Source organism: Gallus gallus, chromosome 2, assembly GCF_016699485.2.
Source record: "Gallus gallus isolate bGalGal1 chromosome 2, bGalGal1.mat.broiler.GRCg7b, whole genome shotgun sequence".
NCBI lineage: Eukaryota > Metazoa > Chordata > Aves > Galliformes > Phasianidae > Gallus > Gallus gallus.
In genome coordinates, this window is record NC_052533.1 from 107172061 (window position 1) to 107197397 (window position 25337).

The 25337-nt window shown below is 41.6% G+C and overlaps 1 protein-coding gene across 5 annotated transcripts in view; it reads left to right on the top strand.

Moving 5' to 3' along the window:
* The window catches only part of DTNA (dystrobrevin alpha), a 220355-nt gene that overhangs the window by 185125 nt on the left and 9893 nt on the right, over positions 1-25337 (top strand). For all 5 annotated transcript variants that reach the window (XM_046937866.1, XM_015282622.4, XM_025147924.3 and 2 more), the window contains 9 exons: positions 4263-4350; positions 6789-6889; positions 8208-8321; positions 11651-11747; positions 12920-12940; positions 16860-17019; positions 20259-20348; positions 21054-21222; positions 21960-22092. In XM_046937866.1, coding sequence (XP_046793822.1) covers positions 4263-4350; positions 6789-6889; positions 8208-8321; positions 11651-11747; positions 12920-12940; positions 16860-17019; positions 20259-20348; positions 21054-21222; positions 21960-22092 — 973 coding nt within the window. The remainder of the gene's footprint in view (positions 1-4262; positions 4351-6788; positions 6890-8207; positions 8322-11650; positions 11748-12919; positions 12941-16859; positions 17020-20258; positions 20349-21053; positions 21223-21959; positions 22093-25337) is intronic.

Consider the following 25337-nt stretch of genomic DNA (forward strand, 5'->3'; position numbering starts at 1 on the left):
GTAATCAGGTAGCTCTGCAGCTCGCCAGCTCAGCCTTTGAGTCTTCCAGCAGCATACTGCATATGCGAATCCCTATGTGCCACAGCATGCTTTCAGGTGCTGCTGGCATCTGTCAGTGAAAAGAGGAATGATTGGAGGTGGACCTCCACCTCAAAGACAAATACAAATACACTTTGTGAGCACAGAACATAAAAGTATATTGACAGCTATAAGTAGTGTTTCAAAACAGAACAGGTTAGCTTTTTAGGTAACAACTCTGGCTAATTTATAGTAGCTAATGATCAGCTTATGATCCAGTGTAGTCCAGTTAATGTTTTTGTCTCTTTAAGCATAGCTGGTATTCATATTTGATTTTTTTAATTATTTTTCAGTGCTTATCTTTGTCTTCCATCTGCAGTTACTTGATACTGGAACAAGAGAAGTACAAGCTTCCTTTCCATCTCTCATAGGCTCATAAGCTACTTCAAGTTTTATTTAGAATCCAGTACTCCAGGGCAAATTAAGAAGCAAGAGAAAGACTAATTCATTATTTATAGTAACTGTATGGGTAAAAATAGCACCCCTTAGCCAGATGCTTTGCTTGTTTTATTCTTAAAGTGTGTTTTAGAGTGTAAAACCAGTAGATGATATTTAATTGTGTTCATTTTTAGTGTCTGAGTCTGAAAGAAAAGCTTTTAACTGCTCCTCTTTGTTCTCATAAGTTAGAGTTTCTACTTAGTTTTGCATATCAATTTCACATATTCCAGTCTTTCCTTTTAGTTGCAGAATAAGATAAGATGCATTATGAGGAGGAGGGTATTTTCGTTCCGTAGAAAGCTGGCTTGTGGTTTTTATGTTATACTCTGTAGTAGTGTGGTGAGTCATATTTCTGTACTATAAAAGTGCCGTGTTATTCCATGTTATTTTAGAAGATGTTTATTACAGAAGTGTGCAGAAGAGCTAACTAGCTAGGAAGGCTGGGCTCACTTTGAGTTAGCTGGGAAGAGAGTAAAGCGTATCTCTGGGGCAGCTCAGCTTCACAGGCTTCAGCTTACTGGTGCTGGGTTTCTGCTTTGAGTCTTCCCATGAAAGAGGGAAAAAAATCAGAGACCCTCTGATGACAAAGGAAATACATAGACACCAGGCTCCCTCGAGTGGAATTAATTTCTATGATTAGATCTGCATGCCTTAGTGATACTGACATTTCTGTGGTAAAATATGGGTGATTCTAAAGTAAATTGGGAAGTAACAATAGCAGAGAGCTCAGATGGTACATCTCAGCTTTAAATGCCTGTAGACCAGAACAATTTTGGGAACTCTCACAGCAACAAGCATCAAAGTGCATTGGTGGGTTGCAATTAGAGCACTGTTCTTGTAGCACTAATATTTAGAAGCCTAACATTGATTTTGTCAGCATTTTTCATAGTATATTATTCATTTACTAACTGACTGAAAGTTTGCATTTTATGGAACAAGAGCACACCATGCAGGCAGTGCCGATTCCAATGTTGCAAAACTTTCATGAGAGAATGGCAATTCTGAGACTTTTCAAACCATTGATGGCATAATTTTAAGAATGTCAGGAACCACTGGATCCGTAACACCCAATGCAGAGCATCTGCTGCTGAACAGGCTAATTGGGCACATCTAAAGCATGGGAAATAGCCAAGGAGCTTGGGTGTCTCTCCTCTTCCACAGGCTATCATTCCTGTGCCTGGAGTTTTGAGATCCTTTCTCATGGATATCCTTTAGCCTGTAGAGTATTATACAGAGGACCAAAAGCCTAAACAAAAAGTCCTGTTGTAAAGAGAATATTATCGGTTGTTTGTCAGACCAATTACCCCTGATAATTATCAGGGCTTTAGAGAAATGGCCATTAATGAAGCAGCAGCGTTAAAACAACTGTGCAACTTTTTTAGACAAGACTTGTCAGCAGGCTGTTTTTATGTGATGAATCTCCTTTGAAGAGAGATTGTAAGATTCTCTTGAGGATCCCACATTCTACACACATATTCATAACATTTTAAAGCTTGTGTGTTTTCAGTGTATCATATTCCATGAAGCTGCTGAAGTAAAAACAGAAGTGAATTATGGCAAATCGGAAATCTAAGACATAAAAGTATTGGCAGGCTAATGCTAATGCAGCTGTACAGACCTCTGTGCTTAATGATCACATAGAATAGGTGTATTTCAGAATTAAATATATCTCAGACATTGAAATTTAATTTACAAAGAGTTGAGGCCACTGATTTCTGGCATTCATAGGGCAAATTTGATGCACTGCTGCATCAATTTTATGACATCTGCCTACACATAACTGTATATCAAAGCCATAAATAGGGAGTAAAAATGAAAAAGCAGCAGAGCCTTGATTCTTTCAGTGAAGTCATTGTTTTAGGAGTTAGCTCACATCCCAGAGCTGTGCTGCAGATTGTGTCGTGCCAGCAAGCAGAACCATAATCTATTATTTTTCCAGGATGGATAATATAGTTGCACGTCGCTGTAAAAAAGAGAACGCTTGCTGTTTTCACAGCCATCTGTTAGAATGTTATGTTTTAGTCATTAAGGAAAAATTAAAAATGAATTTTATTGCCATGAAATTAATCCTTATTACCTGGCTTGCATGATAGTTTGTAAGAGTTGCTTCTCCTTTTCTTTCTCTGGATGACATGTTGGTACAGTAGGCACGAGTATGTAAGAAGAGTATGTATTAGTGAATTTAGAAAGATCAGAAAAACACCTTTGGCTTGAGACTTTTCAGAAAGTAACTCCGTTGTATGTTGTCATCCTGCAAGAATCTGAGTAGGAGCAGAGTTAAGCTATATATGCAACAAAACAAGGTGAATAACCGAAACCAAAAAAAGCACAAGCTTAGGGTACACAGATCCTCTCGTGTCTGACTTCTCATAGCCTTAATGTTTTCTAGACTTCATGTTTGTGGCCTCGCAGGTTATTGTCAGAATAAGAGAAAGATGTTTATCTCTTTTCCCTTACCTCAGCAAGTCATAACAAATCCACAAGACTCCCAGCTTTAGTTTAATGATCAATGAATATCAACAGTTACTCATGTTTCCAACATAACTTCTAGCTCCCAGTGGACTTAATCAAGCCAACCAGAAGATGCACATTGTACTTCTTTGAGGTACCTGGGGATATGAACTCACTGAGAATTTTTGGAGAAATACTTTGCTTTTCTTTTATATCTGCTGATTCTTCAGAAGCAGAACTTCTTGCTCAAAAATTATTTTCATCTGGCAGACTTTTCAGGCTCAAGGTACAGTTTCTAGCAAAATAACAGGATAGGATGCCCATGCCCTTGTTTTGTGCACTCCTTTGAGATGTGAAACTCATTCTCCAGCAACAAGCTGTATGTCCTAATTGGTACATGGGCAGGGTGGCACACACCTGTCTCCCTTCAGCCAAAACATCACATGGTTTCCAAGGCATCAGAAGAGAGGGCAGGCTTGCCTCTGTCCAGGATCATCTGCAGGGCTGTCATGTTCCACACAGCAAAACATTCTTCTTACCTTCTCTTAGCAGCTTAATCTTCATTTTTTTCTCTTGAATATAATGGGCATAATGCAATATAGAATAGTTTTGGTGGTTCTCTGCAAACTTCTAAATGTTTAGTAGAAGTAAATGTTTTCGCTGTATTACGTTTTTCATGCTCTTCTAACTTAGTAATAACCTCCATTTAAAATAAGGACAGCTGGCAAGGGATTAACCTGCAAGGAGTATTTGCCTTTAATATTGTTAGAAAACAAATTGTAAGAAGATGCAATATTTTAAAGGAATTCAGTGTATTCGCTGTAACTTCTTACACTTTCTTAGCAGTTTTTGTGGCAGTTCTGTATGTGACCAAAGCAGACTGTCCTCAGAGGTGCTACTAAACTCCTGCATCCTGGCAGCATGAGTTGGGTCCCCGTTAAAGCCAGTCCAAGGCTGGGATCAGTGGGGCACAATGATGTGATTCTCTGAAATCTTACTCCTAAATATCAAGAAAACAAGAATAAAATTGAAAGTCTGATTATAAGTTCCTAGATCAGTGGTTCTGAAGCTGTGGTCTGTGAGAGCTTGGTAAGTGCCGCGCAAAGCTGCCACTAGGAATTTGCTCTCCCACATTTCTCCTTTGCTCAGTTAACATCTGCTGTTTTAAACACATTGGCGATGTTTTGTTTCTAAGTTCTGTGACGAGGGTGTGTGAGTGGACAGAGTGGCGGAGCAGCTGCCATGCGTACTGTGCACTAACGTGTCTGCCCTCCCTCCTCTCCCACCCCGAGCAGTGTGCTCGACAGCGCAAGCCGCCTGGATGAAGAGCACAAGCTGATCGCCAGGTATGCAGCAAGGCTGGCAGCAGAAACTTCTTCATCAGTAAGTGTTTTAATTAAAGAGAGGTGCTTTCCTTCTGTCGTGTTCCAGGGGCGTGGCAAGATCAGGGGAATTACGTCTGACAGGCTCCGTGGTTAATGGGTTATATCTCACTGTCCTTCTCATCAGATGTTATGTTTTATGAGTAACATTTTTATTTAAGTCAAAGAATTCACATATGATGCATATAATCTATATACTAACGTAATGGCACTTAAATAAGTACATCAAAGGGAATCTGACATCGTAAACTCAGACAAAACTGGAAAATATTGTCTGGACAAGCTTTGGCTAAAGGTTAATGATTTACTGCATTGGAAAAAGGAGTGATGAATCCATTTTACTCTTTAGTTCAAATATCACTACCACCACAGCCCTAAGTGCTGAGGATTTTAAAGAGTGATCTCCAGCAGGATGGCCATAATGACCCGCTGCATTAGCCCCGGCTCTCATTTTCATTTCAGAGCAGTGATTATTCTGCTCTATGTGTCTTGAGACAGAAGGTGATGACAGGCCGAGACCTCGCTAACTGTGTTAGAGAGGGAAGCGGGAGCCTAATCGAAGTATATAAAATCTTAAATGGCATAAGTAAGGTCAGCCTAGTTACTTTTTTTCCGTCTCAGCACATTTGGTAGAACAAGGAATCATAAATGATAGTTAAGTGAAAGGCAGCCGGTCCAGGATGTCAGGAAGCATACTTTCACACTGAGATTTACACTGTGGGGTCAATTGAAAGGGTGAAGCCAGGCAGTGCTCTCGATGTGAGGCCACCCCGTGCAGACATCTGTCGATGCAATTTCTCTCTCGAGGAGCAGGTTTAAGGGCTGTTGTCGTCTGCCAGCCCATCCCACAGCAGTTCCTTTCCATGGCAGGACACACAGCACTCAGCTCTCGGGCAGCCTGCAGGTGGCTATTATTGAAGGACTATTATTGAAGTAATTCATCATGGGGACAAAACTTCCTACTGGTAACATCTCTGAGTAGGAACTGGTAGAAATCAGGTGTATATAGCGTGTTCCATGATAGAAGGGAGAAGAACTGAGGAAGCAATACTTCAGTAGCTTTTAAATAGATCTGGTATGAGTAAAGTTAATGTATTTCTCTTTGCCAGCCAGGTGCCCCTTTCTTTGTGCTCTTTGAAGAGACAAAACAAAAGAAAAAATGAAGATATCCACGTACAAAAATCTTTCAGCAGAGCACAAGAGTAGAACCAAGTTAGGAGCAGGGTAGGAATGTATAAAGCTTTGCTGATGGCCATTCTGCTTTTTAAGGGACCAGATGTATTCATAGCACTGGGCATTCAGGACAATGACCCTCAATATCAGGCACTAACCAGTCTCAGTTTTTTCTGCACTGCCCTCCCTGGTTGTTGCAGTGTCAGCAGGAAAATTCACCCACAGCAGAAAAGATAGCACAGAGCCCAGTGACCAGTGCGGTAAGTCTTCATCCTTTTTGAGGGCCCGTTCCTGCAGGAGGAGGTGTCTGGTGTCACACAAAGCTTGTGCAGGCCTCACAGTTTGGACAGTGAGAAATGCTCAGATCACAGCAGCAGCTCAGCAGAGGAACCTTCACCGTCTGATTCTTTCACGCTGGTGTTAGACATAGAATCATACAATGGCCTGGGTTGAAATGGACCACAATGAGCATTTAGTTTCAACCCCCCTGCTATGTGCAGGGTCGCCAACCAGCAGGCCAGGCTGCCCAGAGCCACATAAAATAATGACTTTGATAGTTACAAAACTTCACATGTCTATGTGAATTCTTGCCCTGCGCTGTCATTGATGCAGTGCTGAAACACTGTATAAACAAACAAACCAGTAGTTGACAACTGCTGAAAAATACAAGAAAAGAACATAGTCCAATAAAACTGAAGTGAATAACACCTAGGTTCGTAAGTAATTCAATTCCCACTTAATTTTATTGGGAAATAAAGGACTTCTTCTGCAGGATTGGAGAGTGAGCTTTCAGAAGTATCATAGAGCATATGGAAAAACTTGGCCAAGTGGGCAGTGCAGCCAGACTGAAACCTGGACACAAAAGCCTTAATTGAGAGTAAAACCCAACTTTCGAGGGAAGGAAGCACTGCTGAAGTGGAAGCATATCCTCTTCTGTTTGTAAAGAGAAGCTGTTGTGCCTTCCTTTTGTCTGTAGTGTCCATACTGCAGCAGCTGCCTGCTGCAGGGCCATTCCCTCAGCTTTTAGATGGTGGGGCTGAGAAAGCTCCCAAAGGAGGGGTGGAAAGACAGGATGGTAAACACTCCGTTATTTACTGTAGCAGCTGCACTGCTTGCTAGCAGTGGAGCCGTGCTGGTGTGAAACAAAACATGGATGGTCTATGTGTGTGGACATGCATGGTACTTTGTGTTCTCTGAGCAGGTCTCTGTGTTGAGCTCTTGGGTGCCTGCTGGCCATCCCTTGCTCAGCAGCCCTCTCTTTTACAGCAGCAACAGGCACAGCAGAGAGGGGCAGCAGACATCTCCTTCACCATCGATGCAAACAAGCAGCAGAGGCAGCTGATTGCAGAGCTAGAGAATAAAAACCGGTAAGCATCCACAAAGTACCTGGTTTTACTCAGCCCCATGTGTTGTGTGTTTTTTTCTACCATCACTTCTGTGCTTTGTACTTAAACGCATATATGCCTCCCCCAGCAAAAAGCAGAGGGCACAAAAAGGTCCACAGAACATGACAAAGGCTTCAAGATCCCCAGCCACCCTCTTATTTAATGAATCTGCTGTTAAATTGCATGATAGAATCATTGATACTTTATTTTTCACAGCTGCTGTTGGTTAAGAGTCTTAAAAAAAAAGCTCTGTCCTGTTTCAAAACCAAATTAATTTTGATCTGGATCCTCTGTAGAGCTATAACATGAAATGATAAAAGGATTAGTCATCCTGGTAACGATATGCTCCCCTGCTTTTATTTGTGAAGAAGATGGTTAAAGCTCCCCAGAACACAATCTGCCTGAGAAGGGCCTGCAGAAAGGTTAGCAGCAGGTGAGGGCACTGATGAAATGAGACACTAGGTTCAGATGTAAGTGAGACTGAGGGATAGTGCCCAGGAGAAGTGGGCTAGCCACCTCCAACAGGAGTGACACCCATGTGCTGTCAGCAGAGTGTCTGGCCCTAGGTATCAGACTGCCCAATGTCATGAGATGTATGACAGCAGAGCTCTGCTTTTACTGCTGGACTGTAAAACAGGACAGCCCAAACCAGATGGTTTCCTATTGCAAGCCCTGCATGGCCTTCTGTCACGGTGTAATGAGCCACCAGCTCCACTCTTGATTTGTCTTTCATAGTTGGAGTCCGCCTCCTGACCGTCTGGTACCCAACACGTTGTGCAGGAGAGAAAAATATCACAAAGGTTTCAACCTTCAGCTGTGAAGCTTTGTGTTCGTGCTCTGACAGCCTTCCAGGGAGGGCCTGCCAGCCATAACAAGTCGTGTTAAAGTGCTTCTCCGTGAATCAGTGACCGTTCTTGGATCTGTGCTTACTCTACAATATATATATATATATGCATATACTCAAGATGGGGCAGATATTATTTTATTCTTTGTTAAGTTCAAGTGGTACTAGAAATATTCCTGGGGAAGAAATAGAAAGGAGCAGTTTAATTAAGCGTATTGTTATTTCATGTCTACTTCTGGCTTTGGGGGTCTTGAAGAAATGCTTCCCTTTTATGACAAAGTCCTTAAATTTTATCTAAAAAATATCCTGGGCTGCTTCTGTTGGTTGGAGCCCAGTCACTAAATCCACGTCAGTTAAAAGCTGTGTACAATCACACTTCTTCTCCCCTAGCGATGTGTAGTGAGCTGCTTTTGTGGAAAACCACTGACTTGTAGTCTGCTTGTTCCCTTTCCCAAGAGAAATCCTGCAGGAGATCCAGCGGCTGCGACTTGAGCATGAGCAAGCATCTCAGCCCACACCAGAGAAGGCACAACAAAATCCCACCCTCCTGGCAGAGCTGAGGCTCCTCAGGTAAGTGCACAGCAGTAGAACCTCCAGCAGCTCCTCTGACAGGCTTGTAGCAATAAGGGAAGAAGTACGAGATAAAGCTTATGCTTTTGGGGCCTTTTTTATGTAAATATAACACTGTATTTTTTCTCCCGTTTCAGTGCAGGCTGTGGTCCTAAAAGTAATTAAGCTTATGCTCTAAGCAGCATGCATGAAGAATCTCACATATTACTCATCTACATTAAATTAAGCCCGTACATTAGTGTTTGCAGAGTTAGGCCCTTAGGTCATTTGGAATAGGTCCCCAAAGCCTCATCCAAGTGTCATTAATCATATGGGGAAAAATGTTCTTCTGTCAGAGCAAATGCTTCTACAAAGACTTCTCATCTATGCTGAAGTAAATATAGAGTTACATGAAAATGCTGCCAGAATTAGACATCAATTTTTGGAAAATTCCCCATGCTTTGAACTCGAAGGAGAGGTCAGTTCTCTTCATTGTGCATAACCAGGCTGCGGAGTTGTGCTCCGTGCCATGTGAGGAGGAGGGAATAACAACATCTGCCTGCTGAGCTGAGGACCTAGAGAATCATTTCTCACATCATCCCACTAAGCTAAAAACGTTGATATGGATGTGTCTGCGTGTTAATTAGGATATTCTACACAAGTGTGCTAATTGCCATATATATATCAAGTTGAAGAAGAGCGATTGGTGCAGATCTGTAAGCTCCCTGTATGTCCCAAAGTTCATGTAGTGAGAACCAGGCTGGGAATCCAATAAGAGCTATTCAAAACGCTTAATCTATTTAGAGAATAGAGTGTAAATCATTTCTTTCTGGTGCAACAATGCTAGATTAAATTCGATTCTCCTCGCCCAAACGGCATTTCTCTCATGAGGAGACTAAAGAAAATTTTTGGCCATGTGGCTCTTCCTCCTTGCACTAGGAATAATTTTGTTGCCTAATTCATAACTGAAGGAAATTACTGTAGAAAATTATGCTAAATTCTTTCTTTACAAATACCGTGTCATTTTATTGCTGCCGTTCTCCACACTAAAATATTTTTCTGTTTCACAAATACTCACATTTGCTTTCCAATCTGAAAACAAACAGCTTCTTGATTTCTGAGCGATTTTAGTATGTAATTACTCCTAGATATCCACAGGCAAATGATGTTCTGTGAGAGTTGAAGATATAAAACTGAGCACGATGAAAGTGCACGCACTGCACAACACATACTAATGATGAAGCTCCTTTCGTGTATCAAGCTGAACCTCTCTTTTAAGCAGTTGTAGAAGATCAGCTTTTGAGGTAGTTGACAAATAAAATTAATTATCCTTTAAAAAAAACCAAATGATTGTGCAACGTTAGCAGAATGACTGCTTAATTGTACATCTCTTCAGTTTTGCTATGCTTAATAAAACCATAAGAACCTCATTTAAATGTCCTGACGTGGGATGTCCTTAGGGCAGTGGTGCTCAGTTCCTTGGCTACAGTATCTTTTGTGATTTAATGTGCAGTGTCAGAGGCAGTAAGTAACTTTAAATCTGTGCATCTGTATGCCGTGTTGTACACTGTTTAGATCCTCTCACAACATTAAATTACATTAGATTAAATCTAAAAAAAAACAGCAGCAACAACAACAAAACCACAGAGGTATGTGCTGGGATGTGCCACTTTGGATTATGTGGATATTTTATTTTTAGTGGCAGTTTCTTAAACTCAGTTGCTTTTGTACAATTCATAGCATTTCCAATCGTTACATTCTTGGAAAAGAAGGTCCAGCACAGATAATTAGTCCTCCAGAAGAGTAAATACAACCTAGCACTGCTGTTATCTGATCTTAATATAAAGACGAGAGATAGCACACATGCTAACATGTAGAAATCAATGATATTTATATCAGTATCTGCTCTCACAACTTAAATAGAAGGCTCAAATCAGAGTTTCATGTTGCCTTAAATATAGGAAACATATTAGTGTTGTTGATTCTGTTCTTCCTTAATAGAATAGGGTAGAATTTGGACTAGACTAGGCTAGTTCAGTTGGAAGGGACTCACAAAGATCATCTGGTCCTACTGCTCAACCCCTTCAGGGCTAACCAAAAGCTCAAGTGTATTAACAAGGGCATTATCCAAATACCTCTAGAACACTGACAAGCACAGGGCATCAACCACCTCTCTAGGAAGTCCATTCCAGTGTTTGACCATACTCATGGTAAATAAATGTTGCCCAGTGTGATCCTTTACTGGTGCAGTTCTTGTGCCATTCCCATCCTGCCATCAGTTCCCAAAGAGCAGAGCCCAGCACTTCTCTGCTTCCCCTCCTCAGGGAGCTGCAGAGAGCAGTGAGGTCACCTCTAGGGCTCCTCTTCTCCAGACTGGGCAATCCATTGCCCTCAGCCTCTCCTCACAGGGCATGCCTTACAAGTCTGTTACCAGCTTTGTTGTTCTCTGGACACTTTTAAGTTACTTAACACCCTTTTTTGTATTGTGAAGCCCCAAACAGCACACGGTGCTCTAGGTGAGGCCTTCAGGATAAAGTCATGTTTTACAGGTAGTACAAGGATAATGGCGTAGTGTTTTTATTTGATTTGCAACATAATAATGTATAAGATATACCCAAGATATACCTTTTTCAACAGTAACAGTTTTAATTACATCATGGCTTCCAGCAGGCAGCAATTCCATACTGTATTCATTTGGGGACCTCTCATACAATGCTGTGTCAGTGGAACATGGTGCTGTACGTCCCTGTGGTGCACTGGACCTGTACAGGATCAAAGCTATTGCTGGCTGTGGGGCTCAGACTGGCTGCCGCACATGGGGTGGCCCAGTATTCACAATGCCACAGGACCAATGTTCGACTTAGAGCCCAAAGAGCTATTTTCAAGCAATTACACTTCTGCTGTGTGGTAGTCTTATGCTTGCTTTCTGAAAAGATAGGAATAAAAGCAGCTCACTGTGGTTTTATGGCTGAATTTCTGAACTCTTTTAGCTTCTCTCGTATCTTGCCCTGTGCAGTGCCCCTGCTGTAATTTCCTGCCCTTCAGGGCATGGCTTTAATTTCTCCTGACAGTTAGCGAGGTTATTGACTGGAGAGATTCACAGATAGAAAAATGAAATCACTGCCAAGCATTCCCACAAGGGAAAATGAACACAATCTTGAACCCCATTTGCTCTTTGGAGAAGGATCTGTGTAAATGTCTGTCTTTTTCCTAATCACTGTAACTCAGTCTCACGGATATTCTCAGTATGAGGGAACTCCATAGCCTACACACAGCCCTGCTTTCTAGGCACTGAATGTGGTTAAAAGCTGCTGAGGGCTAAGGTCTGATCGTATCTGCTTGTTTCTCAGACAGAGGAAGGACGAGCTGGAACAGAGGATGTCTGCTCTCCAGGAGAGCCGAAGAGAGCTTATGGTTCAGTTAGAAGGCCTCATGAAACTGCTGAAGGTAAGGAACTGCACTTAATACTACCAAGGAGGAAGGGCAGAACCCTTTCCTTTGGCAGAGAGGAGAGACGAGTGCAGGATTCTGGAGAACTTGGCAATTTTCGCAATAAAACTTGGCTCTTTGACCTCCCCCCCCCTTTTTTTTTCTTTTATCTTCAAATTCAGGGCTTTTAAATGATGATCAGATGATGGCATTCCTGCAATAACACATCATCGTTGTCATCTGCTAAATGGATGGAACAGTAGAGATAGGCTCCGTACTATGGAGTAAATAACACAATTGTTTGAATAACAGTGTAGCACGATGCTTTACAGCCCTGTTTTGCTCATTTGCAGAAGGATTTGACAACATCTTTGGACTTCAGTCTATCAGTCTCTGAAAATGCTTCCTCAGTAACACTTATTTCCATAGATGTAGAAACAAGCCTGTGTTAACAAGATAAAACATACCTCCAGAAAGGATCTCACTTAAAAGCTGAGGTATTGAAACATGCACTTTTAAGAGAGGGTAGGGTAAGGTTGAAAGTACATCTTTCTATGAGTCTAGCTCCATTTTTCCTGCTATGCTTCAGGACAAACAGTGCCAGAAATTCATGTTGAAAGAAAGAATTCTGAACAGTGTGAGAGTGTTTCCCTTTTTGCTATGCCAGATTTAATGAGCACATGGAAATTCAGTGCAGCTTGGGTCAAATGTGGCTCTGATAAAAGCAGAGAGAATTTCAAGGAAATCCATTAAACAACATGTATTTGCATCAAATGATGTTGGACCCCTTAAGTTATTTGCATCTCCTCAGACACAGTCTTATGCAGCCACACTGCATTGGTGGCACCTGAGCAGTGAGGCCAACCAAACACCCAGCAGATTTTTGCAAGCCAGGAGTAGATGAGATGCTTTTCCCTCCATCCATGAAATGCTTCACAGCTGCAACTGGCGGTCAGGTCAGCCTGCTGTCACTGCACTGCCTGAACAAAGAGGATGTAGAGCAGGAGGTTGCAGTGCGTTTCTGCACACTTTACACTGTTCTGGTGTTTCAGACTGCTCAGAGATAGGACCATCACCTGGACACATTCTCAGCTATCGCGGTTTTAGCCTAAATCTGTACTCCACATTTTTTCTTCTATTCCTCACTGACGTGCTGGTTAATCTAATGTGCTGATCCTCTTTTTCTTTAGGAAGAAGAATTGAAACAGGCAGTAAGTTGCCTACTTGGAGACCTCACTAACTCCTAAATGTGGTTGCGTTCTTGTGATTTATTTTACTTCCTTTGCTTGGAATGCGTGCATATTCTTTTGACCAAAATTAATATCTTGCACTTCTTTCACACATTATTTTCAAGTGTGTTGGAGCGATTTTCATAATCAAACCCCTCAGCATGTGAGTCATGGCTACAAGGAGTCTTGATCTTTTTCTCACTCTTCTAAATAAGGACATTTATTATATAAAAAACCAGAACGCGTGTAGTAAAAGCAGCCTCGCATATGAATTAAAGAACACTTCCACCACGGAAAACGTTCTGAAAATGTAATGAGAACTTTGGAACTATCAGAAAAATGTGAGTTTAAATTAGAACGATGAATTTGAAATCCAGGAAGGTCAGGGCACTGCGTACACATCTTTTAAAGCCTGCAATGAGAGTAACAGGGCCTGTCGGTCTTCAGGACAGTCTTGTAGTTTCTAATTGCTTTCTGTAACCTAAGTTTAAAAGGGCAGTCTTAAATTTTAGATGGTTTAGTTGGTTTGGAGCTTTTTAGCATTGAAATGGGTCTTGGAAAAATATTTGGCTAAAAAACACCCTTTTCAGACAGCCGTCTGATTTATAAGTCCAATAAAAAATGTTGCATTTTAACACAGCACGTTTCCTCCAGGTTTCAACAGCAGAAATACGGTTAAAAGTCTGAAGTATTCTGTCTGTGATACGACATGCAGAGTTTGTAGGCAATACCTATCATATAGCGAGTGCTTTGCATTTTGGCTAATTTTTATATAGCATCTATCTGTGGCACCCAGAAATAAAAGCTGACCAAATACTGATCTTTAAAGTCCCCTCCGTCCCAAGCCATCCTATGAAATAGCACCTCTGTGTAAGAGCCATCATATGGTTGATCTGTGTAGCAGTGTTAAAAGGATCTTCCATTCACAAAAGAGAAGCTCCCAACATGAGGAGTTTCCCTATCATATAGAATGTTCAGTGCACAGTGCAAGTGAAAGCTCATTTTTGGGCTGTTATGGGATGTGAATATTTCTTCACGGAGTAATAGCCATTCTGAATACGAGGTGATGGTGCTCAGGAATTACTCTGAGTTTCTGTGCAATGGTCCTCATTACGCTGTGCCATTTCATGATCTGTTGAGAGAAACAAGATTAAATTAATTTCTGGATGAATTCAATTGGAATGAGCCATCTGGCAAGTCATCTAACACTTACGAACTTTCTGTTTCTCTGTTGCCCCTCCTTGAAAAAGGATAATGAGTTCTTCACGTCCGTGTAGCTCCTTCACCACCTGACGAGGCTGCAGGATGCACTTCCACATGTGTGATCCCTGCTCAGCCCCGGCAGAGGGAGCAGTGCACCAAAGCTCCTGCTTTCACTCCGTGCCTTTTCTCCTAAGCAACGCATAGTGCTTAATGATGTGAAACCTTCTCCTGTCTAGCAAGGGTTAACTTCAAATCCTTAATACGTTAACTAGAGCTGGTGAATTAATTAAAATACAGGTTTTTCTAAAAGGCACAAAAACACTGACAACTGCAGCCAATTATGGCATAAAACCTGAAGTCATCGACATTGTGGTGCTCACTGTCCTAGCTTCTTTTTCAGCATGCCCTAGTCCTCAGCTGGTATGGCTGGCTACCTTGAGAGCAATTAGATGCTAGATTTCTATGCTCAAATTAGCAAGAAGTCACTACTGATGGTCTCCGTGGGTTTCAGGAGCTCCAGCCCATGAAAACCACATTTTGCCTGATAGCCACTAAGTGGGAATAATGCTCCTGTCCCACAAATTCAGGCTGAGCTGACACTAAGTAGAATAAGCGTTCATTTCTCTTTCATCAGGCATTCCCTAATATCCACCTATTTCAGCATCATCTTCATTCCTTCTGTCTGATGTCGTCCACATAGTATAAAAATAGAAAAGTTTTTAGCTGGACAGTGAGATCCAAAATCTTCATTTCTTTATGCTTCGCAAGTACTTTGTTCAAAAAAATGAAAGCTTCAGATAAGAAAACACTGTTTATCGTAAATACAAGGCCTCAGCCATTGCTGTAAAGCAAATGCAGCACGAAGCACTAGTGTGCAGCTTTCACATTTCCCTTGTGGGAAAATTCCAGTGAAGAAGTACTGGCAGGCATCTGTTATTTTTAGTAAATAAAATGCCTATTATGAAGTCCATTCCTTAAATGTGACTTGGTTATAGGAAACAAATTTCATGCCTTTTTTTTTTTTTTTCCATATTCTCTGAAAGTTCCACTGTTGGTGTTTCCCAGAACTATGACCAAAGGCAAAGGGGAGCTGAGGAAAAAGGGCAAGCAAAGGAGGGAACTGGGAACAATAAATTCTCTAACAGATCTGTTTGATAGAGGAGTTGAGGCATGAAAGATGTAGCTCCGAGGTGCCTTGCCTGATGTGCAGGGGGTGTGACATCCAAGAACCTTGGAGCATCTCAAGGGTGCTTTTTGCTCAGCCCTTTGTGGACCAGAGATCAGTATTGCTGCTTCTGTGGGGACAGATGATTGCAGAAACAGGAGAGCATCTGGCCATTATATATTTGACTTCCCTTTCATCTATCATTTAAATGTTCTAAAATGGATGATTAGAGAAATTTTATATATTAAGTCCTTTATTCTTCCATCAGTAATGTGCTTATTTCTCATAAACGTTGATGTCTCTCTGGTGATAATGTCTCTTAGGAAAGGGTGATAGAAACGAGCAAATAGCTTAGTATTCTGCTACATAATTTATGGTTAGGGGCAGGAATTTATAAAAATCTCAAGGGCAATGCTGCCTTCCTTCCATTATGGGCTGCCACTGTCCTTTCTTAGAATATATTTGCCAAGCCTTATCTGGGCCACTGTGGCAGCCGCTGCAGGAGTCAAAAGAAATGGCCCGGGAATACTTAAGAAATCCTTCTAAACTCTCAAAATGAACATGGGGGAGAGACAGCCCATATGTTCCTTTCCTCTGTAAACGAACAGGAGTACATGTTATAGTCGCTGTGTAAAAGTCTTCCAGCCACCTCCATCCTCCAGGATTTCAGTCATTAGGGACGTGTGCAGCTTGGTGTGGGCTTGGACATTCATTTTTCCTTAGGTGGACGTGCATTCCCAGGGGCTCTGAAGCAGTCAGGGAAAAGGGCACTGTGTCTCTTGGTATCACTCACCGTGGTAAAAAATTATTATTTCGTGAAGCCTGCTTGAATTTCAACTAAGTGATACTAACCACGAGGTGCTAACAGCATGACATTTTATATGGCTGTTGTGAAAACATGTTAGCTTCCAGCAGCTGAATCTGAAGCAGGATTTAAAATGGCCCCGTCCCCACAGTGTTCTGGGGCTGCCCAGGTATATCCTGCAGAGCAAACAATTTAACGGTGTATGATTTAGGAGTGGCTTAAAATAGCTCTCTAGACCCAAATAAAAGGCTTGTGGCTGTATTATTTATTGAACATGTCAGCCTTTATGCGGCCGAGAGGCTGCCCAGGCCCGGCAGGACTCTGTGAAGAGGTGGAGGGCCTCATGCCCTCAGTGCAGCATCGCTCCCCTTCTCACAGTCCGAATCATTATGTTATGTTTTACCACACGTGCATGTGAACCGGGGGAGTGAGTGAGGGCAGAGAGCAGGCCTATGCTTTGGTGTTTATTAACTTGGTTTTTTTTGTTGTTGTTGTTTTTAAATTTAGCTGCCTGACATTTTTCCATGTTTTGAGAAAGTCAGATGTTCGCTCAAGATTTTCCTACTTACTGTTTTTCTACACTGGAGCGTAGCTGTCTGCAGACAAACAACTGAGTCCAGTGCATTTCTTTTTAGCATTACACAACCCATCTACAAAGAGCACGATGCCTCTGAGCTGAGGATGAGGGCTCTCACAAGGACCCATTTATCTGCTTGGTTGTTTTGCAGACCCAAGGGGCAGGCTCCCCCCGCTCCTCACCCAGCCACACCATCAGCCGACCCATCCCGATGCCCATCAGGTCTGCCTCTGCCTGCTCCACGCCCACCCACACGCCTCAGGACTCTCTGACCGGGGTGGGAGGAGATGTGCAGGAAGCCTTTGCGCAAAGTAAGTCTCATTAGGAGCTTGTCTGAGGTACTTGGAAACTATTTAAAAGTTGTTGTTTCGTGTGGTTAATGACTATATGAACTTCTAAGTGGTATGCAGTGAAGCAAAATAAAACAAATGTTCTTCTCCTCTGTACTCGGTGCTGGTGAGACTGCATCTCAAGTACTGCATTCAGTTTTGGTCCCCTCACTACAGTTAAGACATGGAGGCCCTGGAGCGTGTCCAGAGAAGGGCAACAAAGCTGTGAGAGAACTGGGATTGTTCAGTCTGGAGAAAAGGAGGCTCAGGGAAAACATTGCTCTCCACAGCCCCCTGAAAGGAGGTCATGGCAAGGGGGGGGTTGGCCTCTTCTCCCAGGTAACAGTGATGGGACGAAAGAGAATGGCCTTACGTTGTCCCAGTGGAGGTTTAGGTTAGATATTAGGAATACTTCTTCTCCAAAAGAGCAGTGAGGCAGTGGCACAGGCTGCCCAGGGAGGTGGAGGAGTCACCGCCCCTGGAGGTGTTCACGAACCGGGTGGATGTGGCACTGAGGGACATGGTTAGTGGGCATGGTGGGGGTGGCTGATGGTTGGACTAGATGATCTTAGAGGTCTTTTCCAACATTAATGAATGAGAGTATGATTCTGTGAATCCACAACTGTGTTTCACTGTCAAATATCGACTTTGTCAGCTGTCGCACCTTGCTTTCCAGGCAGGCAGGTAAGCAGAAACTGGACAGCTATGCCATGTAATGAATTCTGTTAGCCAGAATAAGAAGAGTTGTTACTGACCTCAGCAAGGCATATTTTCAGTATGGTTTTTTTTTTACATGAAGAATAATTCTGCTAAAGAATATATGCTACAACCATAGAATTAGTTCAGGTAGGAAGAGCTCTGCGGGTCACCACATCCTGCCCCAAGAAAGCCAGCTTCAAAGCGAGATGCAGTTGTTCAGGACTTTCACCAGCTGAACTCTGGACGCCTCCCATTGTGCATTTTCCACAGCCTCTGCTCCAGGTTTGACCTTGTCTCTTATGTAAATATTTTGTCCTTACATCTGAGTGTCCCTTGATGCAACCTGTGGCTGTTATCCCTTGCCCTTTTGCTTTGTGACTCTAAGAAGGTCTGACTAGACTAAACAGGAACCGAGCTAGGGAATCTCGGTGAGCCCTTCCTCTGCTTTTTCTTAATACTGCTGTGGGCTACACCGTGTTTCTCATTCCTCATTCCACCGTCTTGTCAAGTAGCAATAAATTTTCAACTGTTTTGAATTTCTAAGGCCACAGGTTAAGTGATTATATTGAATGCAGAGGAAAGCAAGCCCATGTGACCTGAATGAGGAAATAATTCCTTTATTTTTTTAAAAATCTGCTTTATTCTAAAATATTTACCTCACTGCAGTTCTTTTATTTAAACAATTCTTCTGCCCTGTTTCAGTAGTACAAGTGAAAATGTAAGTGGGACTCTGGAGTTCCCCTGCTAGAGTGAATGTGTGTTTGTTCCTAAGAACCCAGTTAAGCCCTCATGCAGCCCTACCCCTACACTTCTCTGGGTGCTATCTCTCTGTATCTTACAGCAAGGTCGAATCTGTAATGCAATGAAGAACTTTCTACCAAAATGCTTGTCAGTTCATATATTGAACGTGTTTTACTTGGGTGTAATTCCTAATCCCAGCACACCAGGCTGGTGGATACCTCATTTTCTGTGAGAAAAGAAACAGTCAAGACATATTTTCCTTTTTCTGCTGTGAAAATAAAAATGACAGAGGCAAAAATTTGGGCCACTAACTCCAATGATGTTGTTAAGCAATTTCTTCCAGAGCTAAGACTATGAGAAATAAGGTAGTGGCGACAATAACGTATCCATAAATAACACTAATTTGCCCCTGGCAAATGCTCTTAAAGTATATAAATGTGTTTTATTCAAGAAAGCAAGCAGTATAAAAAGGTGAGTGATCACATTTAAAAACTGCAGCATTTGATGAATATCTAGCTTTATGTCATTCACCACATTCCCTAGGCAGGGAGGTCAAAACCACAGAACCTGAAACCAGCTGCTCTGTCACGTCTTGACATACTGTGCTCCATTCTGCACTGCACCAGCAGAGACCTGTCTCCATATACGTAATGCAGACCAGCCATGGTTAAAGCACCATTTCTCTTGCTTTTTTTCTCTGTGGAGTCTGCCATAGTGTAGAGATATAAACCCGAGACAACTTTAGAGAGGGAGCAGTTGTCTGAGTGTTCCTGTATGTGTGAGAGAGAGATTAACCACTTTGATTTACACTCCACGAATCGTCTGCAGTATATTTAAAAACAAAACAAAGCAAAACCTTAGGGTTTGGAGTTTTTAAAATGTATTATTTTACATTCAGCCCATTCTGAAGAATCTACAGCAACTGAGTCCTGCAAGTTCCTGTGAATAAATCAGTCTGGAAGATAGGAGGTTCTGTGGGATATACTGATTATTCAGCCACAATAGAAGCTATGTTTGGGATCTGGGGGAGTGAAGCATGCATTACCAACAGCCTGCTCCTAGGGAAGGAGTTTTTCATGCAGCTCACAAGAATCCTTCATGATTGATGATTAAGGGAATATTGCCAGGTCCAGCAGGGAAGCACTTCTAGATTCATTATTAAAAAGAGTTTAAAAGCAGCCTGGGGCTGTTAAGAGAGGCAATAGTGCTTCTTTTATTAAACAAAACAAAACAACAAAAAAAAGTAAATTATGAAATATACAAAAAAATCCTTCAGCTAGACCAGAGGCTGAGAGGGAGCAGAGAAGGAAAATCCGTATCAATCTTGATGAGGTCAAGTGTGTTTCTTCAACATTTGCCATAATTATCTGGCAAATACCTAGCAATAATGGTGTCATTAAACAGAACTGTGGGAACTTATAGAAAACACTTCATTTCTTTCCTCCTCCCCCACAGACATTTTAAATGAATTCATGCTGGATTTAATCTTCCAGGCCTGGTCTGCTGGTGTCACTGCACAAATGCAAGCTTGATAGCAATGAATAATCTCCACATATCTGGCATTGTGATTAAATGAAGCGTGAGGGTAGGCTTCTGCTCTTGCATACAGCATAAGTAAATGAGGCCATTCTGCAGAGAACTCTTCTGCACGTGTCCCTCGTAAGGTCTTTGATAACCTGAATCATCACAGTGGTAGTTTTCAGCAGGGTTAAAACTGCTTTGAACAGGAAAACGTGTCTTGCGCAGAATATTAACACTGTTTTGTCTGTCTCTTGTTTCAGGTGCAAGACGAAACTTAAGAAATGATTTGCTGGTGGCAGCAGATTCAATCACCAACACAATGTCTTCTTTGGTAAAAGAACTAAATTCTGGTGAGTGAGGCTGAAGAGGATGGATAGTCAACATATTGATATTTTATATATATTTCTAAAAAATGAGAGCTAAGAGCATATAGCCCAACAAAGAAAGCAGTAAAATGCAGTTTCAAAGATTTTTATGCTTATAGAAAAAAAGAAGTTTCCAAATAACAGCTTCAGAATTCTGGGGTTTTGAAAGACATGGTTGTAAAGATACAACTGAATGCAACAAAAATTCATTGAGAAGTTTGCCCCTTGTTTCTTAGGGAAATGGCCTTTTTCAGGGAATGGTTGTACCTGAGAGAAAACTTTATCAGTGGCTGTGAAAGCACTCTGATTGATGGCAACTTTCCATTCCATAAAGAGAAGTTTCCATTTAGAGAGATGACTGGAGTGACATGGAAGAGGGATTTCAGTCTTTAGAAATTTCTTTCAATATAGAATATAGGAACTTTTGTAAAACGCAGTATATAGTATACTCATAAAAATATCCTACCTAATAAGCCACATAAGCAAAAGCTTCACTGGTCTGTCTCACCACAAGAAGACCTTTAGATCTACGGATGCATGTAGAATAGTATTCTCCTATGTTCTACTGCATTTACTATGATGAGATGACCACTCTAAGCTGGAAAGACAGAGAAAGGTTTAGAGAAATAGACTGGTACACCTGATCTTGAGAAAGTTAAATGGAAACATCTGTCTACTTTGGTTTCACAGAAGTGGGCAGTGAGACAGAAAGCAACGTGGATTCTGAATTTGGACGGACTCATTTTGATGACCTTGTTCCATCTCCGACATCTGAGAAGGCTTTCCTTGCGCAGATCCATGCCCGGAAGCCAGGGTACATCCACAGTGCTGCTGCCACTGGATCCATGCGCAGTGACATGTGGGTACCTGCTTGATTCACCTTTGTAATTCTTTTTCTGCTGAAGACAATATGCAGCATGAAATATTTTCTCACCCTCTCAACTATTTACATACCCAAAAAAGCCTAAATCCAAATGAGGACAGCTTTATGAATAGACAGTAGTAAGCTACTGCTTTCAAGTAAGTACGCTTAAAAGGCCAGAGCTTGGGATGCCTATCTCATGTCAACTCTGGGACACTAGGGCAATGGGGAGACTGTGGGACAGCTGTGCCCCTTGGTATGCTCTGCAATCCCAATCTCTGCTTATCCAGACCTAAGAGCCTATTGGAGCACACTGAAAAAAGAAATAGTTTTCTTTCTGGAGAAGACAGAATGCTTTTTTATTGACCAACTCAATTGATCAACAAACCAATTTATTTTTAGAACCAGAGTCTTAACAATAGGCATCTTTCCAGTTATTTTTAGTTCAACCTCTTACTCTTTGTCTTACTCTCAAAGCAATTATTGAGGACTCGTTTCCATACACCCGAAACACCTTCAGCAGAATATGCCCTTTGGTCTGCTTCATCAATACAGGACCACTGGAGAGGGCAAATAACAGCAGTGTTTTCTACTTCCAGAACATTTTTACCTGATGGTACATGTGGCTGGATACAAGGGTATCCTGCTGTCCTCAAACTTTACAATAAAGGGAGGTTGTACTCATTCTGAATGTCATTCATCTCAGGAGCCTGTTTATGAATAATTGTCTTTAGGGTTACAGAAGACGGAGATCCTTTTGTCAGAGCAGATGATGAAAATTATGAGAATGATTCTGTCCGCCAGCTGGAGAATGAACTGAAGATGGAAGAGTACCTGAAGCAGAAGCTGCAGGATGAGGCATACCAGGTGGGAAAAAGAACTGACCATACCTCTCCATAAACAAGAAATAATTACATGCCACAGCTGCCCAGAGCCCTTCCTATCCTGTCCTTGGCCCTAGACTATGATCTCAGTTACTAGAGCAGCCACATTCAAAGAATCACAGAGTTGCAGGGCTTGGAAGGGACCTCCAGAGACCATCATGTCCAACCCCTTACTAATACAGGTTCCCTACAGTAGATTGCACAGGTGGGCATCCATACAGATCTCAGATATCTCCAAAGGAGACTCCACAACCATTCTGGGCAGCCTGTTCCTGTGCTCTGTCACCCTCATTGTAAAGAAGTTCTTCCACATATTTGTGTGGAACTTCCTATGTTCCAATTTTTGACCATTGCTCCATGTTGTATCACTACACATCACAGAAAAGAGTCTGTCCTCATCCAAATGCCTCCCACACTTTAGATATTTATAAACATTGATCAGATTCCCTGTCTTCTGTTCTCTAGGCTGAGTAGACCCAGGTGTCTCAGCATTTCCAAAAGCTCGAAAATTCTGAAAACTGTTCTCTTCCGTAGGCATGTGTGCATCTAGCTTCTGTGCATGCCCAGAAGGACCACACCTGAGGCACACAACAGTAGTCCTTATCCTTACCAAGGCCCTCAGGTGGGCCAGAATTGCCTCTCAGCTTTTTCTCTGCCAGTTCCCCATACATCGTTTAGACCTCCACACTCCATACCACAGAGGCTGGTTCATGGTATTAAGCCGAGCTCTTGTTATATTTAGATTTTGTTTTCCTCCAGTAGTTGAAAACATTCATGATGGTTTCTCCACTGTGAACTGAAGCTTAAATACAGTCTGCGTGTCATTGTCATTTTCAGAATCTGGAAGGGAGGAGAGGGTCTGGAATGAATTATATCCTAGAGAACCAAGTCTTCAGCAAGCATCTAGTATAGTGGAGCCTGGGGATTTGTCATTAAATACCCCCTGAGGAAGTTTTCAAAGGACATTTGTTTGAGAATCCAAGAAAAGCTGATTTGACAGAGGGGCCTGGAATTCTATAGATATCCTGTCCTGCCTCTGCAGCAATCTCCACTTCTGCCTGCTGTAATAAACTATCACAATTTTTTAAGTTGTTCTGATTTCAATCATACTAATATAAAACTCTCATCTTGTAATAACGATAGTAGTAATGTTTCTCTTAGGGCATACCCAATTCAGTTACTAAGGAGCAGGTTTAAAGCAAGCACGAATAAGTATTTTCCCACATGGTGATGAATTAAAATTTGGATCTCACCACTACAGAGCGTAACAGAAACCAAAAATATAAATGTGCAATAAATAAATAAAAGGGATTTAGCTGATACTGAGAGACCAACTGTACAGAAATCAGATTCAAAAGCACCTTCTAGATGGGAGATTTGCTGGTAGTTTTTCAGTAGTGCCTACTGATGGTCGCTTTGGAGACAAGATTCTGGGACTGGCAGGCTCTTGGTCTAATAAAAAATGGCAGTTCTTGTAGTTGCCTCTTCTGCAAAGCTGCTAGAATTAATTATTCTTTAAAAGTTCATTGTTTCATATCGAAATTGCAGGTGATTTTAAGGTTGATGAGCATCTTTTGGAGGCTCGTTTACCTAAGTCTGCTACACTCTCATGGTAACTTGCCAAAACTCATTTAATTGCAAAGGTCGCTAAGGACATGATGACGACAGCAGCAGTCTTGTTATGGGATATATATACTAAGGCAACAGTGGATGACATGGGTGGTTTTTTTTTGTCACATTTTTTTTTAATCCAAGCTAAGAAATGACAAAGATGACAGTCTTTAAACTTCTGAACAAGATGAGCTGCTACTGCTGGTGTAACAGAAAGTAACTGTCAGTTACTGAGGAGTACATCGACAGTGACAGCTATCAAGCACCAAATAGTAAATGTTATTGTTGCTGGTAAAAATTATTTTTCTAGAAGGGGTGATTGGCCAATTTGACTGAAATTTGCTTACACTATGAAAGTACAATTTACAGTAACAGTGTTACGTGACACACGAGTTACATTTTGTACATGCACAAAACTGAGTACACAAGTACAGTGCAAAATATGGATATTCCTTGTGTAGTAGAAGTTGCAAATGTTGCTAAATAGACGTGGATGTTACTCTTGCTTCAGTCAAAAATAGTTTTTCTACTGTCTTTCAACAACATTCACAGAAGGGGAGGAGATCTCCTTGATGATGTCCTCTTGAGCATAGGTGAGCCAAGACTACACCAAGATGAACAGAAATGAGTTCACTGAGGCAATAGAAAACCCTTATTCTAGACAAGTTCCATTTGAGATAATTTTTTCCAAAAAAAAACTTTTGTACTGTACTCCACTGTATCAGGTTGTCAGCTCCTATCAGACATTGATAGCACTACCTTATAAGTAGAAACTATTTTTAGTTGATCCAGAGTATGCAATGTGTATGTGAAATCCTTTCTACAATATCTGATGCCCTTTTGATTATGGAACACGTTTAAGCAAGCAAAATTATGTATGCAGTTAGTAGCAACCACTAGGACAACCGGGAGGTGGTTGGATAATATCACATATTGCTCCTGAGACATGCGCTTTTGCTTTGGCTTGCTCCCTGTGCTTTGCAGTTAATTTGTGGTATTTTGTTATGCTATTCCTTTTTCCACTATTGTCACTGGTACTTCCTAAAGACAAAACCATGGGTTGCTTTCCACTTGAAAAAATGAAAGAAAGCTGGGAAATTATTGTTTTATGGTATCCTATTGAACAGCGGCCAGGTGAACGATTCTCCTTGTGCATCCAGCCATTGGAATTTATTACAGGCTACTTTACTGTTTGCACTCACATGTACACTGAATTCATCTGGATAGCAAAAAAATAACTGGTGGCTGTAGCTGTCTTTAATGCGGTTGTCAGCTGAGGTAATCTGCAAGGGAGAACTCCTACTGAGGTTACTGAATGGTAACCTCAGTAACAATATGGCAACCGTTCTTGCTTTATTAAATATCTCACTTTTTGTAAAAGCAGCACATTTAGAAAAATGTGTAGATGCAGCCTCTCATGGAAAACGGTTGGTCAAAACCCACTCTTGTTATTTTGTGTCACCTTGTCTTCAAGCAAGATTTCCAAGCAAAACTCTAAATTAGTAAAGTGAGCAGAACACTCGGGATGCACAAGGGAATCTGGGGCAGGGAACCTCAAAGGAGGCTTCTACCTCTTTTTTTGAAGCATGTTGTAAATAACAACTATCTGTACCAGAA